This window comes from Clupea harengus, chromosome 7, assembly GCF_900700415.2.
Source record: "Clupea harengus chromosome 7, Ch_v2.0.2, whole genome shotgun sequence".
In the NCBI taxonomy this organism is placed as follows: Eukaryota; Metazoa; Chordata; class Actinopteri; order Clupeiformes; family Clupeidae; genus Clupea; species Clupea harengus.
Window position 1 is genome coordinate 28,830,379 of NC_045158.1, and position 20,740 is coordinate 28,851,118.

At 44.3% G+C, this 20,740-nt stretch overlaps 3 protein-coding genes across 4 annotated transcripts; 2 read left to right on the plus strand and 1 right to left on the minus strand.

The window, feature by feature from the left end:
* Positions 1–777: 777 nt before the first annotated feature.
* On the minus strand, positions 778–4,459 carry LOC105889866 (HLA class II histocompatibility antigen, DP beta 1 chain-like). Of its 2 annotated transcripts, XM_031571065.1 has the most exons (5): positions 4,377–4,459; positions 3,948–4,220; positions 2,060–2,341; positions 1,427–1,540; positions 778–1,218 (listed from the first exon to the last, which is right to left on the minus strand). In XM_031571065.1, the coding sequence occupies exons 1-5, from the start codon at positions 4,438–4,440 to the stop codon at positions 1,178–1,180; spliced, it is 774 nt and encodes a 257-aa protein (XP_031426925.1). In that variant the 5' UTR covers positions 4,441–4,459; the 3' UTR covers positions 778–1,177. The 2 variants fall into 2 exon arrangements, with proteins under 2 accessions (XP_031426925.1, XP_031426926.1); XM_031571066.2 differs by having other exon boundaries at positions 3,948–4,417.
* Positions 4,460–6,076: 1,617 nt separating this feature from the next.
* LOC116220978 (H-2 class II histocompatibility antigen, A-R alpha chain-like) lies at positions 6,077–7,438 on the plus strand. Its single transcript, XM_031569910.2, has 4 exons — positions 6,077–6,083; positions 6,235–6,516; positions 6,846–6,965; positions 7,252–7,438. The coding sequence occupies exons 1-4, from the start codon at positions 6,077–6,079 to the stop codon at positions 7,266–7,268; spliced, it is 426 nt and encodes a 141-aa protein (XP_031425770.1). The 3' UTR covers positions 7,269–7,438.
* Positions 7,439–18,927: 11,489 nt separating this feature from the next.
* Positions 18,928–19,776, plus strand: LOC116221170 (E3 ubiquitin/ISG15 ligase TRIM25-like). Its single transcript, XM_031571078.2, has one exon. The coding sequence runs from the start codon at positions 18,966–18,968 to the stop codon at positions 19,605–19,607; it is 642 nt and encodes a 213-aa protein (XP_031426938.1). The 5' UTR covers positions 18,928–18,965; the 3' UTR covers positions 19,608–19,776.
* The last annotated feature ends 964 nt before the right edge of the window (positions 19,777–20,740 follow it).

A 20,740-nucleotide genomic window follows, 5' to 3' on the forward strand; every position in this document is an offset into this window, starting at 1 on the left:
GCTGTTATGAACAGAAATGTTCTCCTTTTTTGGGGAGGACAAAATCTGGACTAGATCCACCCTCAGAATCAGCTGCAACACAGGAACTGCCTTAAGTAACAAAACAATGTCATATCGACATATAGTATAAGTCACATCAAAGAACATGCCAATGTGACGCCCCTGTCGTGGGAAAGTGTTTGTATCCCACGAAAAGAGATGCATCAAAATGACACGGTACTGTAAGCGGATATTCCATGTGAATTTATGCTACACAGAGTGTGGCGCAACTAAGCATTTGGGGTATTCTGTGGGAGCAAGATGTAGCCAGCAGCAAGTTCGAGTTAAGTTCGGGGGAGAGGGGGCGTGGCGGCGGTTACAAACATGAAACATGGGGGGGGGGTACGTAGCTGGAGATTGAATATGTGAAGGGGTACGGGACTGTAAAATGTTTGGGAACCTCTGCCTTACACCACTGACTAGGGCCCGTCATAATAGCCTGCACCTGGGCCCATCGTAACTACGTTACGCCACTGACTCTGTGTTTGCTTTAGTGCTTATTAAAGGGTGTGTGATGTAGATCTGTGTGTAGATCCAGGTGTGCTGAACGGGTCAACTACCACATTTCAGCAACATTTTCTCAACTGAGTCCGCAATCAACTTAAATATGAGGATGTCAGAAACTGATTCCTGTGAGATATCTTGTGATGGTTAGACGTACAATGAGAACCAGTGCTGGCAGCATGTCTGAGGGCTGATAAAGTCTTTTTAGAGAACACAACACTCAAACAACACAAGTTCATTGATGTTTGTTTCTTTATTCATGCTTTTACCAAGATGGTTTTGAAAATGTCCGCATGTCTGAATGTTAGCCTTAAGGAAATGATAATGCCATGACAATATTGTCAATTGCTTGACAGGTTTTTCTACTGGATGTAAGCACTAGCTTGACCTGAGGCATATAGATGGTAGAGGTTTACAAAGAATGTAACAGATTTGAACAGTGCAGGAAATTAAACACACAAGAAAGACACTTTAGACTTTGGGAAGAGTTAGATCAGTGCTTACTCAGACTTCCACTCCAGAGTTGGTATGCATCGAAGAAACTGAATAAAATGTTTAGTCATAATGTTTGATTGGCAATGATGGCGCACATGAAGGAAGCACTGGAGGATGAGGAGGAACATGAATTATGCCGTCAATGAGTAGGGGTTGATCTTTGAGGAGCCAAGATCCAGCCTGTGCAGGAGAACATATATTTAGAAACACAGTAGACTGTTTCTTTCTCATTATTTCTCTGTCTACTTTGGTTCATCTTGTGGTTGTTTTGAATTTGTCTGGGACGTGTTTATAATGAAACACTGTAACATACTCATACATTTTCCATATTACTGTAATGCTCAAGTAATCCAATGTGTCATGTTTGTTCTAACTCTCAACTGCTAACCTCTTGATGTCTTCCTGTAGTAGAGCAGTCCAGCAGCACAGACCACCAGTCCCAGCAGCAGGCCAGCGGCCCCAATGGCGATCTTATTCCTCTCAGCCTTGGGCATGGAGGAGTCTGACAGTATAGAGGGTACACACACAGTTGTAATGCTGAAGAGAAGGATTTCAGATACAGCTTTAACATTAGATGATTAGAAATCAAACACCACATATTTTTACATCCTCTTTGTCTTTGGCCATATTTTGATTTCTGTAATCTGCTAATCTTAAACAGAGAGAAGTAGTCAGCACGATTTAAATGGGAATACACTGATGATACATCTGTCTGTTGGATTCATTTTTTCAAAACTAAACACAGAAATGACAAAACAGCATACACAAAATCCTAAACACATCATATCAGACAAACACATCACAACTCACAAGAACTAAGTGTCTTAGAATGGGAGTGGTGTTCGTTAATACTTCATGTTCATGCAAAATCATGTTGAAAATTAAGAATTAGTTAATGGTTTTCCAGACATTATTTCATGCACTATACATTTATACATGTACATACGAAACAGTACTACATGTGTGTTTTGCTGTAAAAGCAAAAAAAAGAAGAAATAATGACAAATGATGTGGAACTCACCCCAGACAAACTCCCTGGGCTCCTTGAAGCTGGCGTGCTCCACCACACAGGAGATCTTCTCTCCAGCTTTGGGGGTGAACTCCAGGTGGGAGTGGATCTGGTAGAACCAGTCTCCATCCGCCAGCTCCTCCGTGGCTGAGACATCACTGGTCACCTTCTGGCCGTCTCTGTACCAGGTCACGCGGATCATTTGTGGGTAGAAGTTGTAGGCACTGCACATCAGCATGGCGAGATGATTGCTACTGACTGGCCTCACCAAATTCAGATTCACGCTGGGCTCCACTGTAAAAGTGCAGTTTTTTCAGAGTGATGATTGATGGAGAGAATTTCGAAACACTGTTAAATGACTTCAGAATGTATTAATCAAGTTTTATATTAATAATCACCTTGCATGAATCATGTGCTTATGTAAGCAGGAACATGGCTTTTCTGTGTTTCTGTGTGTGTGTGTAACTTAGATTATTAGGGGCCACTTAGTCTGCATATGTGCAAGAGCATGTTTGGACCAGAGGTGATAAGAAGGGTCGAACTGTGCTTCTTTCGACCTTGTGCAAAACTGATATCCTTGCAAGACAGGGAGCCTCGGACGTCAGAGACCCACCACGTGTTATCCCTGATGCGCCAGAGAATGCTGCCAGAGAATGCTAAACTTCTATCTATATAAACCTTGTGCGATTGTTTAATATTGCTTCTCTCTCGTCTGCTGCAGTCTGGGAGTAAGCCCAGGCTCCCTCTCTCTCTGAGAGGGCCCGTGCTTCTCTCTGACCTGACGGGACGCGGGTGAGCGAAACAAGCTTGTTGTTGTTGTTTAATAAATATACTTATATGCAACTCGGGAGTCCTGAGGTAACTTGAGTGAATTTTCACCTAACAATGATTTTCTATAATTTCCTGCATTGGAAGATATCAGTGTTTTATCATCAATTTACATCAATCAGCAAAGCTTTCAACATGTCCGGAGGAATTCAGACTTTCACATATATTACAGTTTCTGCTTACGCGTGTTTTCTTAAAACTCAGCCTTATTTTATTCTAGCACGGGGGAACTGTGAATTGGACTCTGGTCTCCAAGTGAGAGGCGAGAGCTGAACCCTCTGTGCCTCAGAACAAGCATGAACACATGTGCAGAGACAAAGAGTCAGAGGTGAGCAACAAGTTAAGGGAAGTTTACTGAAGGACTGGTCTGGCAAGTAAAGCAGTCGTGAAAAAAAAGCATCCCAATACATCCTAAATGGTAATACTAATGTATATGTATTATTTAATGATTTATTTATTAACTACACTAACAATACAACATTTTCTCAGAACATATAACCTACTTAGTCGAGAAACTAAAATCAGCACTTACATCTCAAGACTGAGCAGAGAACAAGGTCAGAGAGGTTGCCTAAATCGGATAAAACTTCAAAAGGCTCAGGGGAAAAAATCAAAAGGGAAAACAAGTCCTGAGGACCTGTTGTGGCCCAAAAGGGTATAACATCCTCCAGAATCACATGTTCAGAGCTCTACACACACAAGATGCAAAACACTTTAACTCTTCCCCTTTTACTATGTTCACTTTATTCTACTTTTTTCTACACCATGTTCCCTTGTCTACACCATGTTCCCTTTTTCTGTGTCAAAGGACAGAGACAGCTATTCATGTGGCTACACTTTTTCAACCACTAACTACACAATAGTATGATAACTCTAAAATACTATATTTGTTTGGCTTACGGCTTTTGTAGTAACAGTAACGGCACACACACAAATACAGTACTTAGTTCAACTAAAAACTGAGTGTGTGGCAGAGAATTAGCTTCTGCAGAGGTTTCAGAAACCGTGCCACATGTAAACATCTTGTGTGTAAGAAACTGGAAAAAGACTGGAATCAATATTCTATACTCACTTGTTTTGTCCATTCCATGGCTTTTGTAGACAAGAGCATTGACTTTGCAGAGTCTGTCCACAGAGCCCTGCTCGTAAGGCAGAAGGTGTTTATCTTCATTCTTTTGATGTGCTAGAGCCATTCCAAAATCTGAATAGCCGACATACCTACCAACGGTGCTGTTAAATACTAGGAATTCCATTTTATTATAAAAGTACGACTCTACAAACACCATGTCTGTCAAACTCATTGAGTTGGAGTAGCATCGTATCCATCTGTACTGGCAATATCCATCTAAAAAAATAAAATCAAACTCATTACAGCCTATTAATATTAGGATATTATTAATAGTTTAATGTTTCCTAAGCTGAGACTTCTGTTAACTGCACAACTACTCTTTAATTACTCTTTCTTTCTGTTTATGTATTATATGTACAAGTTTTCACTTACCTACGCCAAGGAGAAGATATACTAATGGCAGGAGACAAGCACAAATCAGTCTTGACCTGGACATGGTCTCCTTCAGTTAGGAGAAAGCCCTGGGTGAAGGTCATTATCACTCAGTGCAACAGACCAATCAAGAAAATAAGAAGGAACAGTGTCATATATTTCCAGGCAAACTGCTGTATCAAATAAGTTAAACAGCAGAGCAATGTAACAATCACAAGAGCTGTCTGCAGTTGATGAACATAGACAAGGCAGCACTAGAAAACACAGTGTCTTTACAAATTCATGAAATCGAATCAAATTCATAAAATATACTCAAATCCATCCTGTTGTGCCTCTGGATCTTACACAGATACTAATGACTGTTAATGAAACTGGCCTTCCTATTGGATATTTCTGTTCGGCCATAACTTATTGAAAGAGGTGGAAAATATTTCTCCGCTGCAGTTGGTTTTCCTGTAGTCCGAGTAAATGGGTCAGCACACATTGGTATATCAATCAGCGCATTTGAAATATGAAGCTTGCTGTCATCTGTTTTTGGATTACATGTGTCCAATGCACAGGAATTCAATGTAAGTAGTGACTTAAAACATTACTCTAACAGTTATCGTTGACAAGACAATGTGTAGTCCGGCGGTCATTATCGAAAAATATATAAAAAACGCCACAAACAGTTGTGTCGTCCTGAAGGATTTATTTTTCGCTAAGAAAAAGCGGGATTTATTTTCAAATCAAAGGAACTTTTTGTAACATTCTGAGGAGCCGTATATTAAACACAATTATTATGTTCCAAAAAAGTTCCGGGATTTTTTAAATAATGACCGCCGGACTTTACATTATCCCTTACATGGTTGTCATACTCCAAAACATTTTCTGAAGTTGGCGTGCAATGAGGATCTGAAGAGAGAAGTTGTTTTTCATTCTGTTTGATTGTTTTTGGAAACCATTATTCTGGATAATTCTGGTCAAATCTGAACTATCCACCAAACTGGGTCCTACTAGAGGTCGAGCAGATTTATTGACCATGTAATTATAATTTAGCAATAAACAGTTTTTACAATAACCTATTCCCACAATCATGGAATGGGTTTAAAGGCTCAGTATATTACTAATAGTTGTTATTAAACCACATAGTATTTTTGATGATAAAACTGAAGTGAACAAAAAGCAGAAAAGAATACAACAAGGACTCCTTTAAGAATAAGACATGGTTTTACACATTCTGAGATGTAGATATAGTGACGCAGTAGGCCATTTGAACTGAGGCCTAACGAGGCCTATTGTATTTCGTCATGCAAAAACAAAAACCTGAGGGGATGCCATGGGAATGCCATAGCCTATAGCTCTATAGCCTGCCTGCACACAGATAATGTATACACTGTGTTTTTCTTTTGTGCTCCAGTTGTGTATCAAGATGCCATCAACGACATATACTGTGACAGAAACCAGGAATACTTTTCAGCAAATCTTGATGGGAATCAGGTACTCTATGTGGACTTTGAGAACAAGACAGTCGTCATCACAATACCAAGTGTTGTAGACCCCATATCCTGGGACACATTCTATGGACTGATATATTCATACGCTTACAATGAAATGAAGGAATTTCAGGATAGCATGGAATATATTGCAGGACAACTTGGTTATCCTCCAGAGGCAAAAGGTAAAGTGCAGCTTTTTAAAAATACTTTTTTTACTTTGGAATGAAAAGTTTGTACACTGCAGTGAGTATCATTAACTTTTGACATGTTTCTAATGCCGATTGATATTGTATTTTTAATAATTTTTTAACAAAGCCAAAGTGAATGCTAAATTGTGTTATTTTTTTAAAAATAAAGTGAAAATAAATGTTAAATTGCAGAGCCCCTGGTTAGTGTCATGTATGTCCATGACGAGGTGCGTTTGGGTTCTGAGAACACCCTCATCTGCTACGTCACCGGGTTCTACCCTCCTCGACTCACCGTGAAGTGGACCAGGAACAACCACAACGTGACACAGGGAGTGAGCTTAAGCCAGATCCACATAAACAACGACGGCACCTTCAACCAGTTCTCCACCCTGAAGTTCACCCCTCAGGAGGGGGACATGTACACCTGCACTGTGGAGCACTCGGCACTGGAGGGGCCCATGACAAGATACTGGGGTGAGACGCTACAGCAAATAAACTGTGTGACTCATTCCCCATTAACCTGGATGTATTAAATACAACACAAGGCTTAGCAATCAGTTATGAGCCTCTCAGTCCTAATAGTGCTTAAACAATTCACCCTGGACAACAAGTAATCAAGTATTGCTAACACTTGTCTTGAAATCTGCAACACTGGTGTTACCATCATAAACATATCGTGGCAGAGCCATAAACTGTCATCATGTAACCTCAGATGTTGAACTGTGTGTCTTCCTCAGATGTTGAAGTGTCTGTGTGTGTGTGTGTGTGTGTGTGGTGTGTGTGTGCATCTGTGTCTTCCTCAGATGTGGAGGTGTCAGAGCCCAGTCTTGGTCCCTCAGTGTTCTGTGGAGTGGGTCTGACTCTGGGACTGCTGGGAGTGGCTACCGGAACGTTCTTCTTCGTCAAGGGAAAAGAGAGTGCAGGTATGAGAACAGAACAGACATTACATGACAGTTCATTTCTTTGCTGTTGTATAAATTCAACCAGAAATGTCTTTTGTTCAGCCTGGCATGCTTAACACTGACCCCTGCTTTAAATAAACTCACACACAGAGGAACTGTGACCTTGGAATTTTCGGATTGTTTTCTTTTGTTGCAAAAAAACCCAAATACCCAGGGCTAGAGTGTTCGGACCAAATGATGCCACTGACCCTACGCTTAATATATATGATATGATATGTGCCGATGTTTTTGATTTTTCTCCTTTCAGGCATAATTCCTCATTAATCAAAGCCCTCCTGAGATGTACTTCCAACGACTGCAGTTAAAACCTGAGTTTTTCCTAGCTGGAATATGTCATGTATATATACAGGTACAGGTAAATACAGCACAGGGTAGGAAAACTGAGAAATTCCTAATTCTAAGTCAGTAAATAAATAAATAAATAAATAAAATTAAAAAAATGAATAAGGAATTATGCTGTCCATAATTTATAATAATAAATATTGTCAGGGATTTGTCGGGGATCGAACCCGGGTCGCTGGCTTGGCAAACCCACGCTCAGCCAAGTGAGCTAGTTAGGACTCAGTTGCAGAGGAGTGTTTCTTGGTTTCTTTATTCTTACAACAAATGATAGTTCCATAAACGGGGAAACGAACACACAGAAGATAATCCCAGGAAACAGAGGATACAGTCCAAAAACACAGGAGATTCTAACAAACGGTTTAAATTCAAAAAGGCAAACTAAAGAGGCTACTAAATGGGTAACTTTCAAAAGTGAACTAGCCTAGCACGAGAGGCGAAGCCTGGAGGCAACGCAAACAAAAGGCAGCGTGAGAGCTGCACAAAGGACCAACCTTAACTCGCGCTAGGCCTAGGGGAACACTGGCGATTGCTACTCTCATTGAGTAAAACGGAAACGACGCAATAATGAGCCGGCTAACCTAGCCGGGTATTTATACCCTACTAATCATAGTATACATGGGAAACAGGTGAGTAACATAATTAGTGTAGATGGGACACAGATGCGTAACACAATCAGTATAGATGAGACACAGGTGAGTAACACAATGACACTAGTATCACGATAAGACTGTCCAATTGTCCTTTGGCCAGCAGATGGCGCCAATGTCCCCAAACTGAGACAATCATTAGTCCAAAGTCATGACAGTACCCCCCCCCTTAGGGGCGTCTCCTGACGCCACCTTGGTGATCAGGATTTCTGCGATGAAAGTCCCTGATGAGAGAGTCATCAAAGATATTCCGAGCCGGGACCCAAGAACGTTCCTCCGCGTCGTAGCCCTCCCAATCCACCAGATACTGTACTCCCCGCCCCACCCTGCGGGAGTCCAGCAACCGGCGGACTGTAAAGGCAGGTTGCCCACCGACAATGCGAGGGGTTGGAGGCGGCCTGGGAGCCGGAGCCAGCGGTGAGGATAGAAGAGGTCGCAGAAGGGACACGTGGAACGATGGGTTAATCCTCAATGTCCGCGGGAGCTGGAGCCGGTAGGTGACAGGGTTTATCTTCTGGACGATCCTAAACGGGCCAATGAATCTGGGAGCCAGCTTGCGGGATTCCACCCGCAAGGGAATGTCCCGTGAAGACAGCCATACCCTCTGCCCAGGGCGAAAGGATGGCGCCGGTCTCCGGCGTCGGTTCGCCTGGGCCTGGTTGGTCTCCGCGGTGCGCAGGAGGCGTCTGCCGGGTCCTCCGCCAGGTCTGTCTACACCGCTGCATGAAGCCTTGGACTGAAGGCACCCCAACGTCCTCCTCCTGCTCGGAGAACAGAGGAGGCTGGAACCCAAACTGGCACTGGAATGGGGAGATGTTAGTGGCCGAGGACTGAAGGGTGTTGTGTGCATACTCAGCCCACGGCAGACACGAACTCCAGGACGATGCGTTATCCGACACCAGCGCCCTCAGGATGGTCTCGAGCTCCTGGTTTATCCTCTCCGTCTGCCCATTCGACTGGGGATGGAACCCAGAGGAGAGGCTGGCAGTAGCCCCGATTAGCCTGCAGAAGGCCCTCCATACCCTGGAGGAGAACTGAGGACCTCGATCGGACACTATGTCCTGGGGAAGGCCAAACACTCGGAAGACATGGTTAAACACCAGCTTAGCCGTCTCTAATGCAGAAGGAAGTTTTGGCAAAGGAACAAAACGACAGGCCTTAGAGAACCTGTCGACGATCACCAAAATTGCAGTCTTACCTTCTGATTCCGGTAGACCCGTCACGAAGTCCATCGAAATATGGGACCAGGGCCTGTGTGGGATGGGGAGCGGGTGCAGCAACCCCTGGGGTCGCTGGTGCGGGTTCTTGCTACGGGCGCAAACGGAGCAGGCCCCCACAAATGAGGCTACATCCCTAGCCATACCAGGCCACCAGAAGCGTCTCTGGAGAAACTCCAACGTCCGTCGAGTCCCCGGGTGTGCCGTAATGTGAGACGCATGGCCTGTAGCACCTCTGAACGGACACTCCGAGGTACAAAAAGGCGTCCGGGTCTCACTCGATCTGGACCAGGTTCATCCTGCTGCGCCCGTCTGACCTTGGCCTCGATCCCCCACTGAATGGAAGCCACGATCCGGGATGCGGAAATTACAGGCCTCTCCTCCCCGTCCCGCTTCGCCGGAGAGAACTGCCGGGACAAGGCATCGGGCTTGACGTTTTTTGACCCCGGGCGGTAGGAGAGGGTAAAATCAAAACCTGCTAAAGAAGAGGGACCATCGGGACTGGCGAGGGTTGAGGTGTTTCGCAACCTGGAGGTACTCGAGGTTCCTGTGATCCGTCCAGACCAGGAACGGATGTTGAGCACCCTCCAGCCAGTGCCTCCACTCCTCAAGGGCCATCTTGACGGCCAGTAACTCCCGGTCCCCAACGTCATACCGAGACTCTGTGGGGGTCAGCCGATGGGAGTAGAAGGCGCAGGGGTGGATCTTGCCATCCGTAGCCCGTTGGGAAAGAATGGCCCCAACTCCCACCTCTGAGGCGTCCACCTCGACAATGAAAGACCGGGAGGGGTCCGGGAGGACGAGGATGGGTGCCGAAGAGAATCGGCCTTGAGTTCACAAAATGCCCTATCCGCCTTAGGGCTCCAAACAAAGGGACCCTTACCCTTCTTGGTGAGGGCGGAGATGGGTTCCGCTACCGAACCGAAGCCTCTGATAAACATTCGATAAAAGTTAGCGAAGCCAAAAATTGTTGCACCTCCTTGATGGATCTCGGAGGGCGCCAGTCCCTCACTGCCTTCGTCTTTCCTGGATCCATTTCGATCTGGGCCTCCCTGAGGATGTACCCCAGGAAGGAGACCTCCGGCCTGTGGAACTCACACTTCTGGGCTTTAACAAAGAGGTGGTTTTGGAGAAGCCTTGGAGCACCTGCCGTACGTGCAGGCGGTGTTCCTGCTGAGAATTAGAAAAAATTAAAATGTCGTCAAGGTACACAAAGACAAAACGATTTATCATGTCTCGGAGACAGTCGTTAATCAGAGCCTGAAACACTGCCGGGGCATTAGTAAGCCCAAAAGGCATCTACTTGGTACTCGTAGTGCCCTGATGGTGTGTTAAAGGCAGTCTTCCACTCATCCCCCCTCCGAATACGAACCAGGTGGTTAGGCGTTCCGGAGGTCCAGTTTGGTGAAGACCACCGCCCCTGGAGTAGATCAAAGGCTGAAGACATCAGCGGCAGGGGGTAGCGGTTGCGGATTGGTGAATTTTATTCAGCCCACGATAGTCTTACTACAGGGCCTCAGGCTCCATCCTTCTTGCCACACAAAGAAGAACCCCGCTCCGGCTGGGGATGTGGATGGGCGGATGAAACCTGAAGCCAGGGAGTCCTGATATAGCTATCCATGGCCATTCCTCTCAGGTCGAGATAAAGAAAATAGCCGCCCGCGAGGGGAATAGAACCCGGGGTGCAGCTCTATAGAACCAGTCATATGGCCGGTGAGGTGGCAGCATAGCAGCCCGGCTCTTGCTGCAAAACCTCCTGTATGTCCCAGTACTCTGGGGGCACCAGACACAATTCAGCGGGGTCCAAGGGTTTGGGAGGTGTAAACGGAGGGTCCACGAAGAGACAGGTGGCATGGCAGGTTAGGGCCCCACTCCAGGATGCGGGCCAGTCACCCAGTCGAAGTGGGGATTATGACGTTTAAGCCCATGGATGTCCAAGACCACTGGAACTCCGGAGAGCAGATCAGGTTGAATTCGATCTCCTCACGATGGTTTCCCGTCCGGAGCCGCACCTGTGATGTTATTTGGGTTACCTCTACCCTTCCCCCAGCGCTCGACCGTCGAGGGCCGTGATGGTAAGCGGACGCTCAAGGGTGACCAGGGGAATATTGAGCTTCCGCGCTAGGTCCCATCAATAAAATTACCTGCCGCTCCGGAATCCTACCAGAGCCCTGGCAAGTGTGCTGGTAACTTGCCCCCATGAGATGGGTCCGTGGGGACGAGCACCGCTTGGTCGGCGGACTGGGAGAGAAAGTTTGCGCCCGTCAAACCCTTCCCCTGGCTGGACGAACTTGGCCTTTTTCCCGAGGAGTTTCGGACAGGACCCTCGACGGTGGCCAGTCTCGCCGCCAGTAACATGCATCGCCCCTCCCGCATTCGCCGTCCTTCTCTCTTGGCAGGGACAGTCGTGCTCCCCCCAACTGCATAGGCTCAGGATTCATCATAGGACTGGGAAGACCACGAAGCTGCCGTTGATGTGGTCTCGGAGAGGACCCCTGATCGCTGGCGACGCTCCCAATCACGGGTGTCCAGCCGGACTGCGTGGGCGATCAAGGGCCTCCAGGCTCGGTGGGCGACAACCAATAGATTGCAATGGCCCGTCCTTAAGGGCGTTCTTGAAAGCCCATGGTGGAACGCCGTCCACTAGGGCCTTGTCGTTCCACTCGCTATCCTCGGCAAGCGTGCGGAATGCGATGGCATATTCCGCAACACTTCTCTTGTCCTGGCGAATAGTCATCAAAAGCTTGCAGCGTCAGGGTCCAGTAGTACTCTGGTCGAAAACCAGCAGCATCTCCGTCTTGAACGCCCGTAGGGTAGCGCATACGGGCCCTGCTTTGCCCAGACTGGAGTAGCCCACTCCAGAGCCTTGCCTGAGAGCCGGGTAATAACGTATGCAATCCGAGCCCGTTCAGAGGAATAGGTAATAGCCTGAAGTTCGAAAGCCAGGTCACATTGCGTGAGGAAACCACGGCAGCCCCTTGGTTCGCCATCATACCGTTGTGGGGCAGTAAGCTTAGTCTCCACATGAAGAGGTCCTGGGTTGGCAGGTGCAAGTTGAAGTACTGGTTGAAGTTGCTGTGCAGCCTCGGTCTGATCCAGCAGTTGTAGTCTCTGCTCGTGTCGGAGTAGATCATCTCGGTAGCGAGCCATACTGTCCTGCTGCTGAAGCAACGCCTGCTCGTGTTGATCCAAGCGAGCCTTGGTACGAATGATCGCGTCCATCAGTTGCTCTCGCTGTGGTGCCTCCTCTGCTGACTCCATAATGATTGCGTCGTTATGTCAGGGATTTGTCGGGGATCGAACCCGGGTCGCTGGCTTGGTAAACCCACGCTCAGCCAAGTGAGCTAGTTAGGACTCAGTTGCAGAGGAGTGTTTCTTGGTTTCTTTATTCTTACAACAAATGATAGTTCCATAAACGGGGAAACGAACACACAGAAGATAATCCCAGGAAACAGAGGATACAGTCCAAAAACACAGGAGATTCTAACAAACGGTTTAAATTCAAAAAGGCAAACTAAAGAGGCTACTAAATGGGTAACTTTCAAAAGTGAACTAGCCTAGCACGAGAGGCGAAGCCTGGAGGCAACGCAAACAAAAGGCAGCGTGAGAGCTGCACAAAGGACCAACCTTAACTCGCGCTAGGCCTAGGGGAACACTGGCGATTGCTACTCTCATTGAGTAAAACGGAAACGACGCAATAATGAGCCGGCTAACCTAGCCGGGTATTTATACCCCTACTAATCATAGTATACATGGGAAACAGGTGAGTAACATAATTAGTGTAGATGGGACACAGATGCGTAACACAATCAGTATAGATGAGACACAGGTGAGTAACACAATGACACTAGTATCACGATAAGACTGTCCAATTGTCCTTTGGCCAGCAGATGACGCCAATGTCCCCAAACTGAGACAATCATAGTCCAAAGTCATGACAAATATACCATGTCGATGTCTCACGAGTAAACTGTGACTTCAGTAGTATGTTTTACCATCCTATTTTTATTATAACAACATGTACACTATAGCAGATTATCACTTCATGAAAGAAGGTTTAGCTAAGAATCTGATGTACACTGCTGGTAAAAACTCTTCATTCTTTATCCTCTCTACAAACACACAATAAATAATTGTAATCGGTAGTAATTACATTTGATTGGTTTTTGATTATGTTAGGCGTTTGTGTTTAGTGTTGATGGTCAGTTAACCATGATGTACATGATGATTTTTTTGCCTACTTTAAAGGTACAGTGTGTAGTTCTTAGTGATGTCTAGCAGTAGAATAATTATGTTTTCATTAGTGCATAACTACCTGTAACTATGAATTGTTGTGTTTTCATTAGCTAAGAACGAGCCCTTCGTGTCTACACAGGGAGTGGGTCCTCTTCCACGTCCATTTTTATGGCCGCCATAGACACTTGCACACGCTTGTGAAGGGAAGGGTATTCAGCTAGTTGTAATTCAGCAACCTCATCACTAGATGCCACACAAAAAATATTGTACAAAGACTAAGGGAAGACTACCAGATCAATGAGAGCAATTGAAGTGATATCTGTGTAAATCAAAGTCTTCCTACAACTTAAAGAATTACATTTACGTTTCCCCCATTGCTATTTTGTTGTTTTGTGTTCACTTTTTCACTAGTTTCCCAATTGTACACTATCGTTGGTGTCAATATTTACAGCATTAATGGATACTGTTCCCTTTGTACCTGTACCTTATTTTATAGCAAGTCATCTCTCCAAGAGGGAAGCAAAAATATCAGATGAAGTTGTTTGGAAAGACAAAAAAAAGCTACTGAGCGTTCATCCATCCATCCACTTGAGCTGACATTGAAAGAGATGAATCTTAGCCCTTTCTATGAACCAGTGCGACCAGTTCTTCAAATAAAAACAAGCGTCACTTTAGAAACTTAGAAAGTTAGTAGAATCTTTCACAGTACACAGTTCAACACTTTTCTTCAGTCTAAACCAATTTAAAAGGATTAGGTATTGAGCTGTTTTGACTTGCTACTGTAATGTGCTCACTACCCATTTACCTCTCTTAATCCTATCCAGTGTGAGTGCAATTTATGGGTGAATCTAGTTCAGTGAAGTAAAACTCCTAAAACTTCAACAGCGTCTACTCTAGCGGAAACAGCATGGCATGAAAACTACATAGAACAGTCCAGTAATGTTCCATGGTTTAATCATTGTTCTTCTGAACAGTGACATGCAAAGCCACTTGCTTCCTCATACGGTCACAGTTCCTCTTCTGACATGGCGCTGGACCAGAAAAGACCACTGACCAAAAAATAATTTATGACAGCATTAGTAACTAGGAAAATACTTGTGGAGGACTCCAATCTTAGGGAAGAGAAGGGGGAGACCATTGTTGATACTGGCTATCAACTTCAAGTCGGTGCTTCATACTAGTTTTAGTCTGTCTCAGTCAGAGCTGACAGTCCTCTGATACCCCTTTTCCACCAGCAGGGAACAGGTTCAGTTCTGCTTTGTATCAGGATCAAGTATTAAGGCGCAAGCGCAGACAGCAAGTGGGGTTCAAGATCGAGTTTATTAAATTAAAGGCTCACAGAACAGAATATGTAGTCTAATCCACAAAGGACAAATTAATAGTTCATGTTCATAGAGTCCGAGACGGTTTCAGTAATCCACAACAGAAAGTATAATCCACAGAATAGTTATCCAACTGAAAGTATTAGTCCAAGTAGAAGGCAACTCACTCAGGTAAACAGTCACTCGGTAATTAGGCTATCCTAGCATCTTTGAAGAAAACAGTGCATAAACGATCTCGGCAAACATCAGTTCAGCATAAGTACACAGAGGCAACACTAAATGGTCCAAAAGAGAAAATAGAGAGAGGAGTCACTAGTACTCACGTTAGCCCATGACCGAGTGAAGGACACCCAGTGCTTGAGTAGAAAGTTGTAATCACCGCAGGTTAGTGGCGGTTGAGCCGGGTGCCGAGGAAAAGCTAGTGCTAAGGTGCTCTAGGACAGGTTTCGCTCTCTAGATGAGCCGTGATCATGCATGGATGTGAGTTTCTGCACAAAATTGTTAACCGATCTGAGCATTTTGACCAAAAATATATTGGCTCAGAACCTGAAAGGTTGGTTTGCAGCTGGACCATGGACTCTCATTAAGACTTTCATTATTTCCTCAGTCTGCAGAGCGAAGATGCACTGAATAGAAGCGCCTGCCGTCTGTCTCATTCTTTCTCCTGTTGTTACAGGAGTCTTATGTGTTTATGGGCTCTCAGTCAGAGACCTGTTACATTCACTTTGGTGAAGCATCCTTCATTACAACGGTTTCACTGGTGGAAACGCTGGCTGGTTCACTAGATGGCACCAAAGTTAAAAGAATGCTGAATGGAACTGGTCCAAGAACAAGCTCCCTGTTGGTTGATAAGGGCTATGAGAGATGCTGTTGGTTGATAACAGCTATGAGAGATGCTGTTGGTTGATAACAGCTATCAGAGATGCTGTTGGTTGATAACAGCTATGAGAGATGCTGTTGGTTGATAAGGGCTATGAGAGATGCTGTTGGTTGATAACAGCTATGAGAGATGCTGTTGGTTGATAAGGGTTATGAGAGATGCTGTTGGTTGATAAGGGTTATGAGAGATGCTGTTGGTTGATAACAGCTGATGATGAGAGATGCTGTTGGTTGATAAGGGTTATGAGAGATGCTGTTGGTTGATAAGGGCTATGAGAGATGCTGTTGGTTGATAAGGGCTATGAGAGATGCTGTTGGTTGATAAGGGCTATGAGAGATGCTGTTGGTTGATAAGGGCTATGAGAGATGCTGTTGGTTGATAACAGCTATGAGAGATGCTGTTGGTTGATAAGGGCTATGAGAGATGCTGTTGGTTGATAAGGGTTATGAGAGATGCTGTTGGTTGATAACAGCTGATGATGAGAGATGCTGTTGGTTGATAAGGGCTATGAGAGATGCTGTTGGTTGATAACAGCTGATGATGAGATGCTGTTTCATGAAGGTGGATGTGAATAGAGACCCAGGATAGGTAGATAAATGGGCCACAAAGACCTCTCTTTAAGTACAACAAAGCTTGGTTTAAAAAACAATTACAAATGTTTTGAATTAATTACATGCTTTGTGATTCATTTGCCTAAATTAATTGCATATACTGTATAAAATTGCTGTGAGAAGTATTTAAAAATCTGATAGGTTTGCCATTGAGGTGAAGTGACAAAGTAAACAAGCCTGAGCAGTGTGATGTTTACCACACAATAATGGCAAACAACAGATACTTCAGTGGACTTTATTTAATGAAGAGCACATTTTCTTTGTTCCTGATTAACCCATCTCCTAGTTTGTCTGAAACTAGCAAGCTAATTTACTTAGGTAACGTTAGACTACACAAACAACTAAAGCACAGGTCTTGCATACGATCTTGCTCCCTTGTAAACTTACGTCAATTGGTACGACCCCCTGCAGACGATGTAATGGCCTGCATTCAACAGTGTGGACGGACAAATATGATTGACTGATTACCCACACCTGGGGAGACATGGAGGATAAAAAGAATCAGCGGACACCTGACTCTTGTGATGGCGAAATGAAGCTTCATGAAGCTTCAAAGCTTTCCAGTCAGGCGTGTTGAAAAAAAAGGTTCATTACTCGAAGCTTTGTTCGCACTCTAGTGACACCTGCTGGTCACTAAAAATACGGTGTAGGAAAGATTCTCGGGACAGTGAATTTGTTCTATATGTTGTGGTGCGCAAGGCCTGCTAAAATAACATGCACACAAACGTATGGTGAAAAAAACGTACCTCCATTAATTCAAATTTCATTGTATGTGAAGTCTTCATTGCCTTGTAAGTCTGCATTTGTACGAGTCTTTCCTTTACACAGAAAATAACAATATAAGAATTTCTGAGGGAGACCATAATGACACGGTGACAACGACATAAAACATGTAGTACAATACAAACCTGTCAATACATGATTGTGAGAATGATAACAGCAAATATAATGTAACAGTAGTGCTGGATCGGAACAGACCCACAAGCTTCCTTGCCTTCATCCTGAGCTCTGGGAGCCCAGGAGTCTGGTCAAGGGCTTTCTTCACCATCAGGTTAATGGCATGTGCTATGCCGACTGCATGCTTAACCTTCAGGTCCCTGGCACAGGCAAGCATATTAGCTGCTGCATCGGTCACCACACATGTAACTTTTAGGGTTATTCCCCATTCCTCCATAATGGAGGCCTTGGCTGCTGCCAAGTTCACCGCAGTTTGGGCTTGGGGACATTTCTGCACACCTAAAAGTACTGTGCTGAAAGAAGTGACCGCAAGATATGCATCCATGTGAACCGAAGTCCATATATCTGCAGTGAAGCTCACTGCAGCAGCTTCCTCCACTCTGGCCTTGGCTTCCTCCTTGGCCATTTGGAATTTCTGCTCCACCATGGCTTTTAAGGCCTGAAGAAATAATATTACAGGTTGAATAAAAGCTGTGAAACAATATATTGTGCACATGTAATTGTGCAAATATTCTGTGCACGTACATACCTGTCTTGTTGGCAGAACATATGTGGGGTCCAGTTGGTTTACAAACCCTCTGAACCACTCATCCTCGACTAGGGTGAATGGTTGGCTATCTTTTACAATCATGTCAACTAAGGCCTCATCCAGTTCCTGTTTTCTGGAACCTAAGCAAAATAAAAAAGGCCATGTATACAATATTACAACAAAAAATGAAAGTGCATACAAAGTTACAAAAAAACATACCTTACCTTGGCTTGGTCCAGCCTCGGCCTCTTTGATCTCATGCAAGGCACAGTAATGCAGATCACACATTTCATCTACAAATAAAAAAAAGATACTCATTAAACTAAAGGTACAACAGAATGTACTGTAGAGAATACATTGTTGGACATAAAAAAAAAGATCCGTGACAACACAATAATAGGCTAATGTCAGGGAAGTCATACAAGCTACAAACAGACCTTATTAGGAGAAATCAAAACAAAGAATTCCCGAACGGGTGACTACTTTCTCTTCCTAACTGGCTCCATAACTGAATCTCAAATAATTTATACTTCTAACTATCGCAAATAGGTATAGTCAGCAACGCATGATAGAATAGGGGCGTGGCTTAACATGGGGAAAACCATGCAGTTCAATGGGACTCTAATGTAATTCCTGATGAGAAAGTCAAATACTTCACTGGAGACGTTCAGGATAGATTATTACCCCTGCATTGTGTATGGTTGGTAAAAGATGAATGCCTTAATTTCTCCTAATTGTTTGTGTCAGATGAGTGAATATTTCACAGTTTTTGGGGGAAAATAATAATATTCATTTGTTGGTCTTGAATTCAAAAATCATTCTTTAAAATACTTGACTGATGAGCCAATAAGCTTACCAGATGTGTAATACTAATGTACTCACTCCATTCCACCTGTTCTATCCTTCTCTCTCTCTCACTCCATTCCACCTGTTCTCTCCCTCTGTCCTTCTTCCTCTCTGCCCTTCTACCACTCTCGCTCTCTCCTACCTCTCTCTCCTTCTCTCTCTCTCTCCTTCTCTTTCTCTCTCTCTCTCTCTCTCTCTTTCTCTCTCACACACACACAGACACACATAGACGTACATTCTCAAATAATCTGACTGACTCCTCCTCATCAGTGTGGCATCAACATCTCCGCCACTCCTCTTTAGAATAAAACACATGACACAGAAACTGAACTCTCACACTGTTATCTCCCTGTGTGTGATCGAGGCTGTGAGAAATGGCGGAATCTTCGACCAAAAGACAGGATTCTTTCACTTGTTCAGTTTGTCTGGATCTAATAAAGGATCCAGTTGCCGTTCCATGTGGACACACTTATTGTCTGGGCTGTATTAAAGGTTGCTGGGATCAGGAAGATGGTAAAGGCATCTACAGCTGCCCCCAGTGCAGACAGACATTTAGACCAAGACCTGTTCTGAGTAGAAATGTTCTGATTGCTGAAATGGTGGAGGAATTTAGGAAGACCAGAATGCAAACTTATGTTCCTGCTCACTGTTATACTGGACCTGGAGATGTGGAGTGTGACATCTGCACTGGGAAAAAACTGCAAGCCGTCAAATCCTGTCTGGATTGTCTGTTGTCTTACTGCAAAACTCACTTCAAAGCTCACAATGACCTGCACCCAGGAAGAAAACACTCAGTGATTGATGCCACAGGTCAGCTACAGGAGAGGATCTGCTCTCGTCATAAGAAGGTTTTTGAAATATTTTGTCGAACCGATCAGAGTTGTATCTGCTATCTGTGCATGATGGACGAACATAAAGGCCATGACACAGTCACAGCTGCAGCAGAACGGACTGACAAACAGGTGAGTATTGGAGTTAGATATGTGTCTATGAGGGCTCTTATAAGTACTAACTGAATGTAATACTATAACTACAAGAATGCTATTTCACCAGTCTTTAAGTCTGCCTGTTTCCGCAATGACTTTGCCTATTAGAGAAAGGAAAAATCAGGAAATGATTATCAGGTGTAAGGTCCAGTGTTGAATGAAAACAGTGAAACATTAACCTGTCGGCTTCAAACTGAACACATTCTTACCTCGCAAAATAATGTTCTGTTCTGTTCTATGTGTTCTGAGCCAGCTTGACAAGTGTTTTTGATGTTTAATACCAGTGCTACTCTTGAACTTTTATAGATTTTCACTTGAAAATGATGGCAACTGCTTCGATGTGTCATTAAATCTCTTGAAAAGACTCTTTCTGCAATGACTTTGCCCATTAGAGAATGGAAGAATCAGGAAATTATTATCAGGTGCAAGGTCCAGTTTTGAATAAAAACAGTGAAACATTAACCTGTCGGCTTCAAACTGAACACATTTTTACCTCGCAAAATAATGTTCTGTTCGCTTCTACACGTTCTGAGCCAGCTTGACAAGTGTTTTTTGCCGTTTAATACCAGTGCCACTCTTGAACTTTTATAGATTTTTACTTGAAGATGATAGCAACTGCTAAATGTGTCATTAAATCTCTTGAAAAGACTCAAATGTACTTAAAAGTCTTTGCTTATAAATGTTCAGTTGTCATGTGTGATGTCTGATCGTCATTATTTTAAACAACCCCCCGATAATACAGTGAAAAGAAGCTGATTTTTTTTTTTTTTTTTTTACAGAGGCAGCTGGGGCAGACCCAGAGGAGATTCAATCAGAGAATCCAGGAGAGAGAGAAGGAGCTGCAGGAGCTGAGGAAGGCTGTGTTGACTCTCAAGGTGAGTACTGACCAGAGGAGAGGAGGACAGCTGGTTAGAGGTTTTAGCAGTCATGTGTTATTGTATTGTCAAATCTGCAATGATGTACTATGTACTATGGCCAGATCAGAGCGATAAGGCTGGTATAAATGAGGGGGGAAGTGGGAAGTGATATTCCAGCTTGGGCCAAATAATTCTGAGCACTCTCAAGGTGAGAACTGACTGCATAAGCCAACAGCTGGCTCAGCAATTGCTTGTTATTGTGTTATCACCGTTATGCTGCCATCTCTACATGATACAGACAAACAT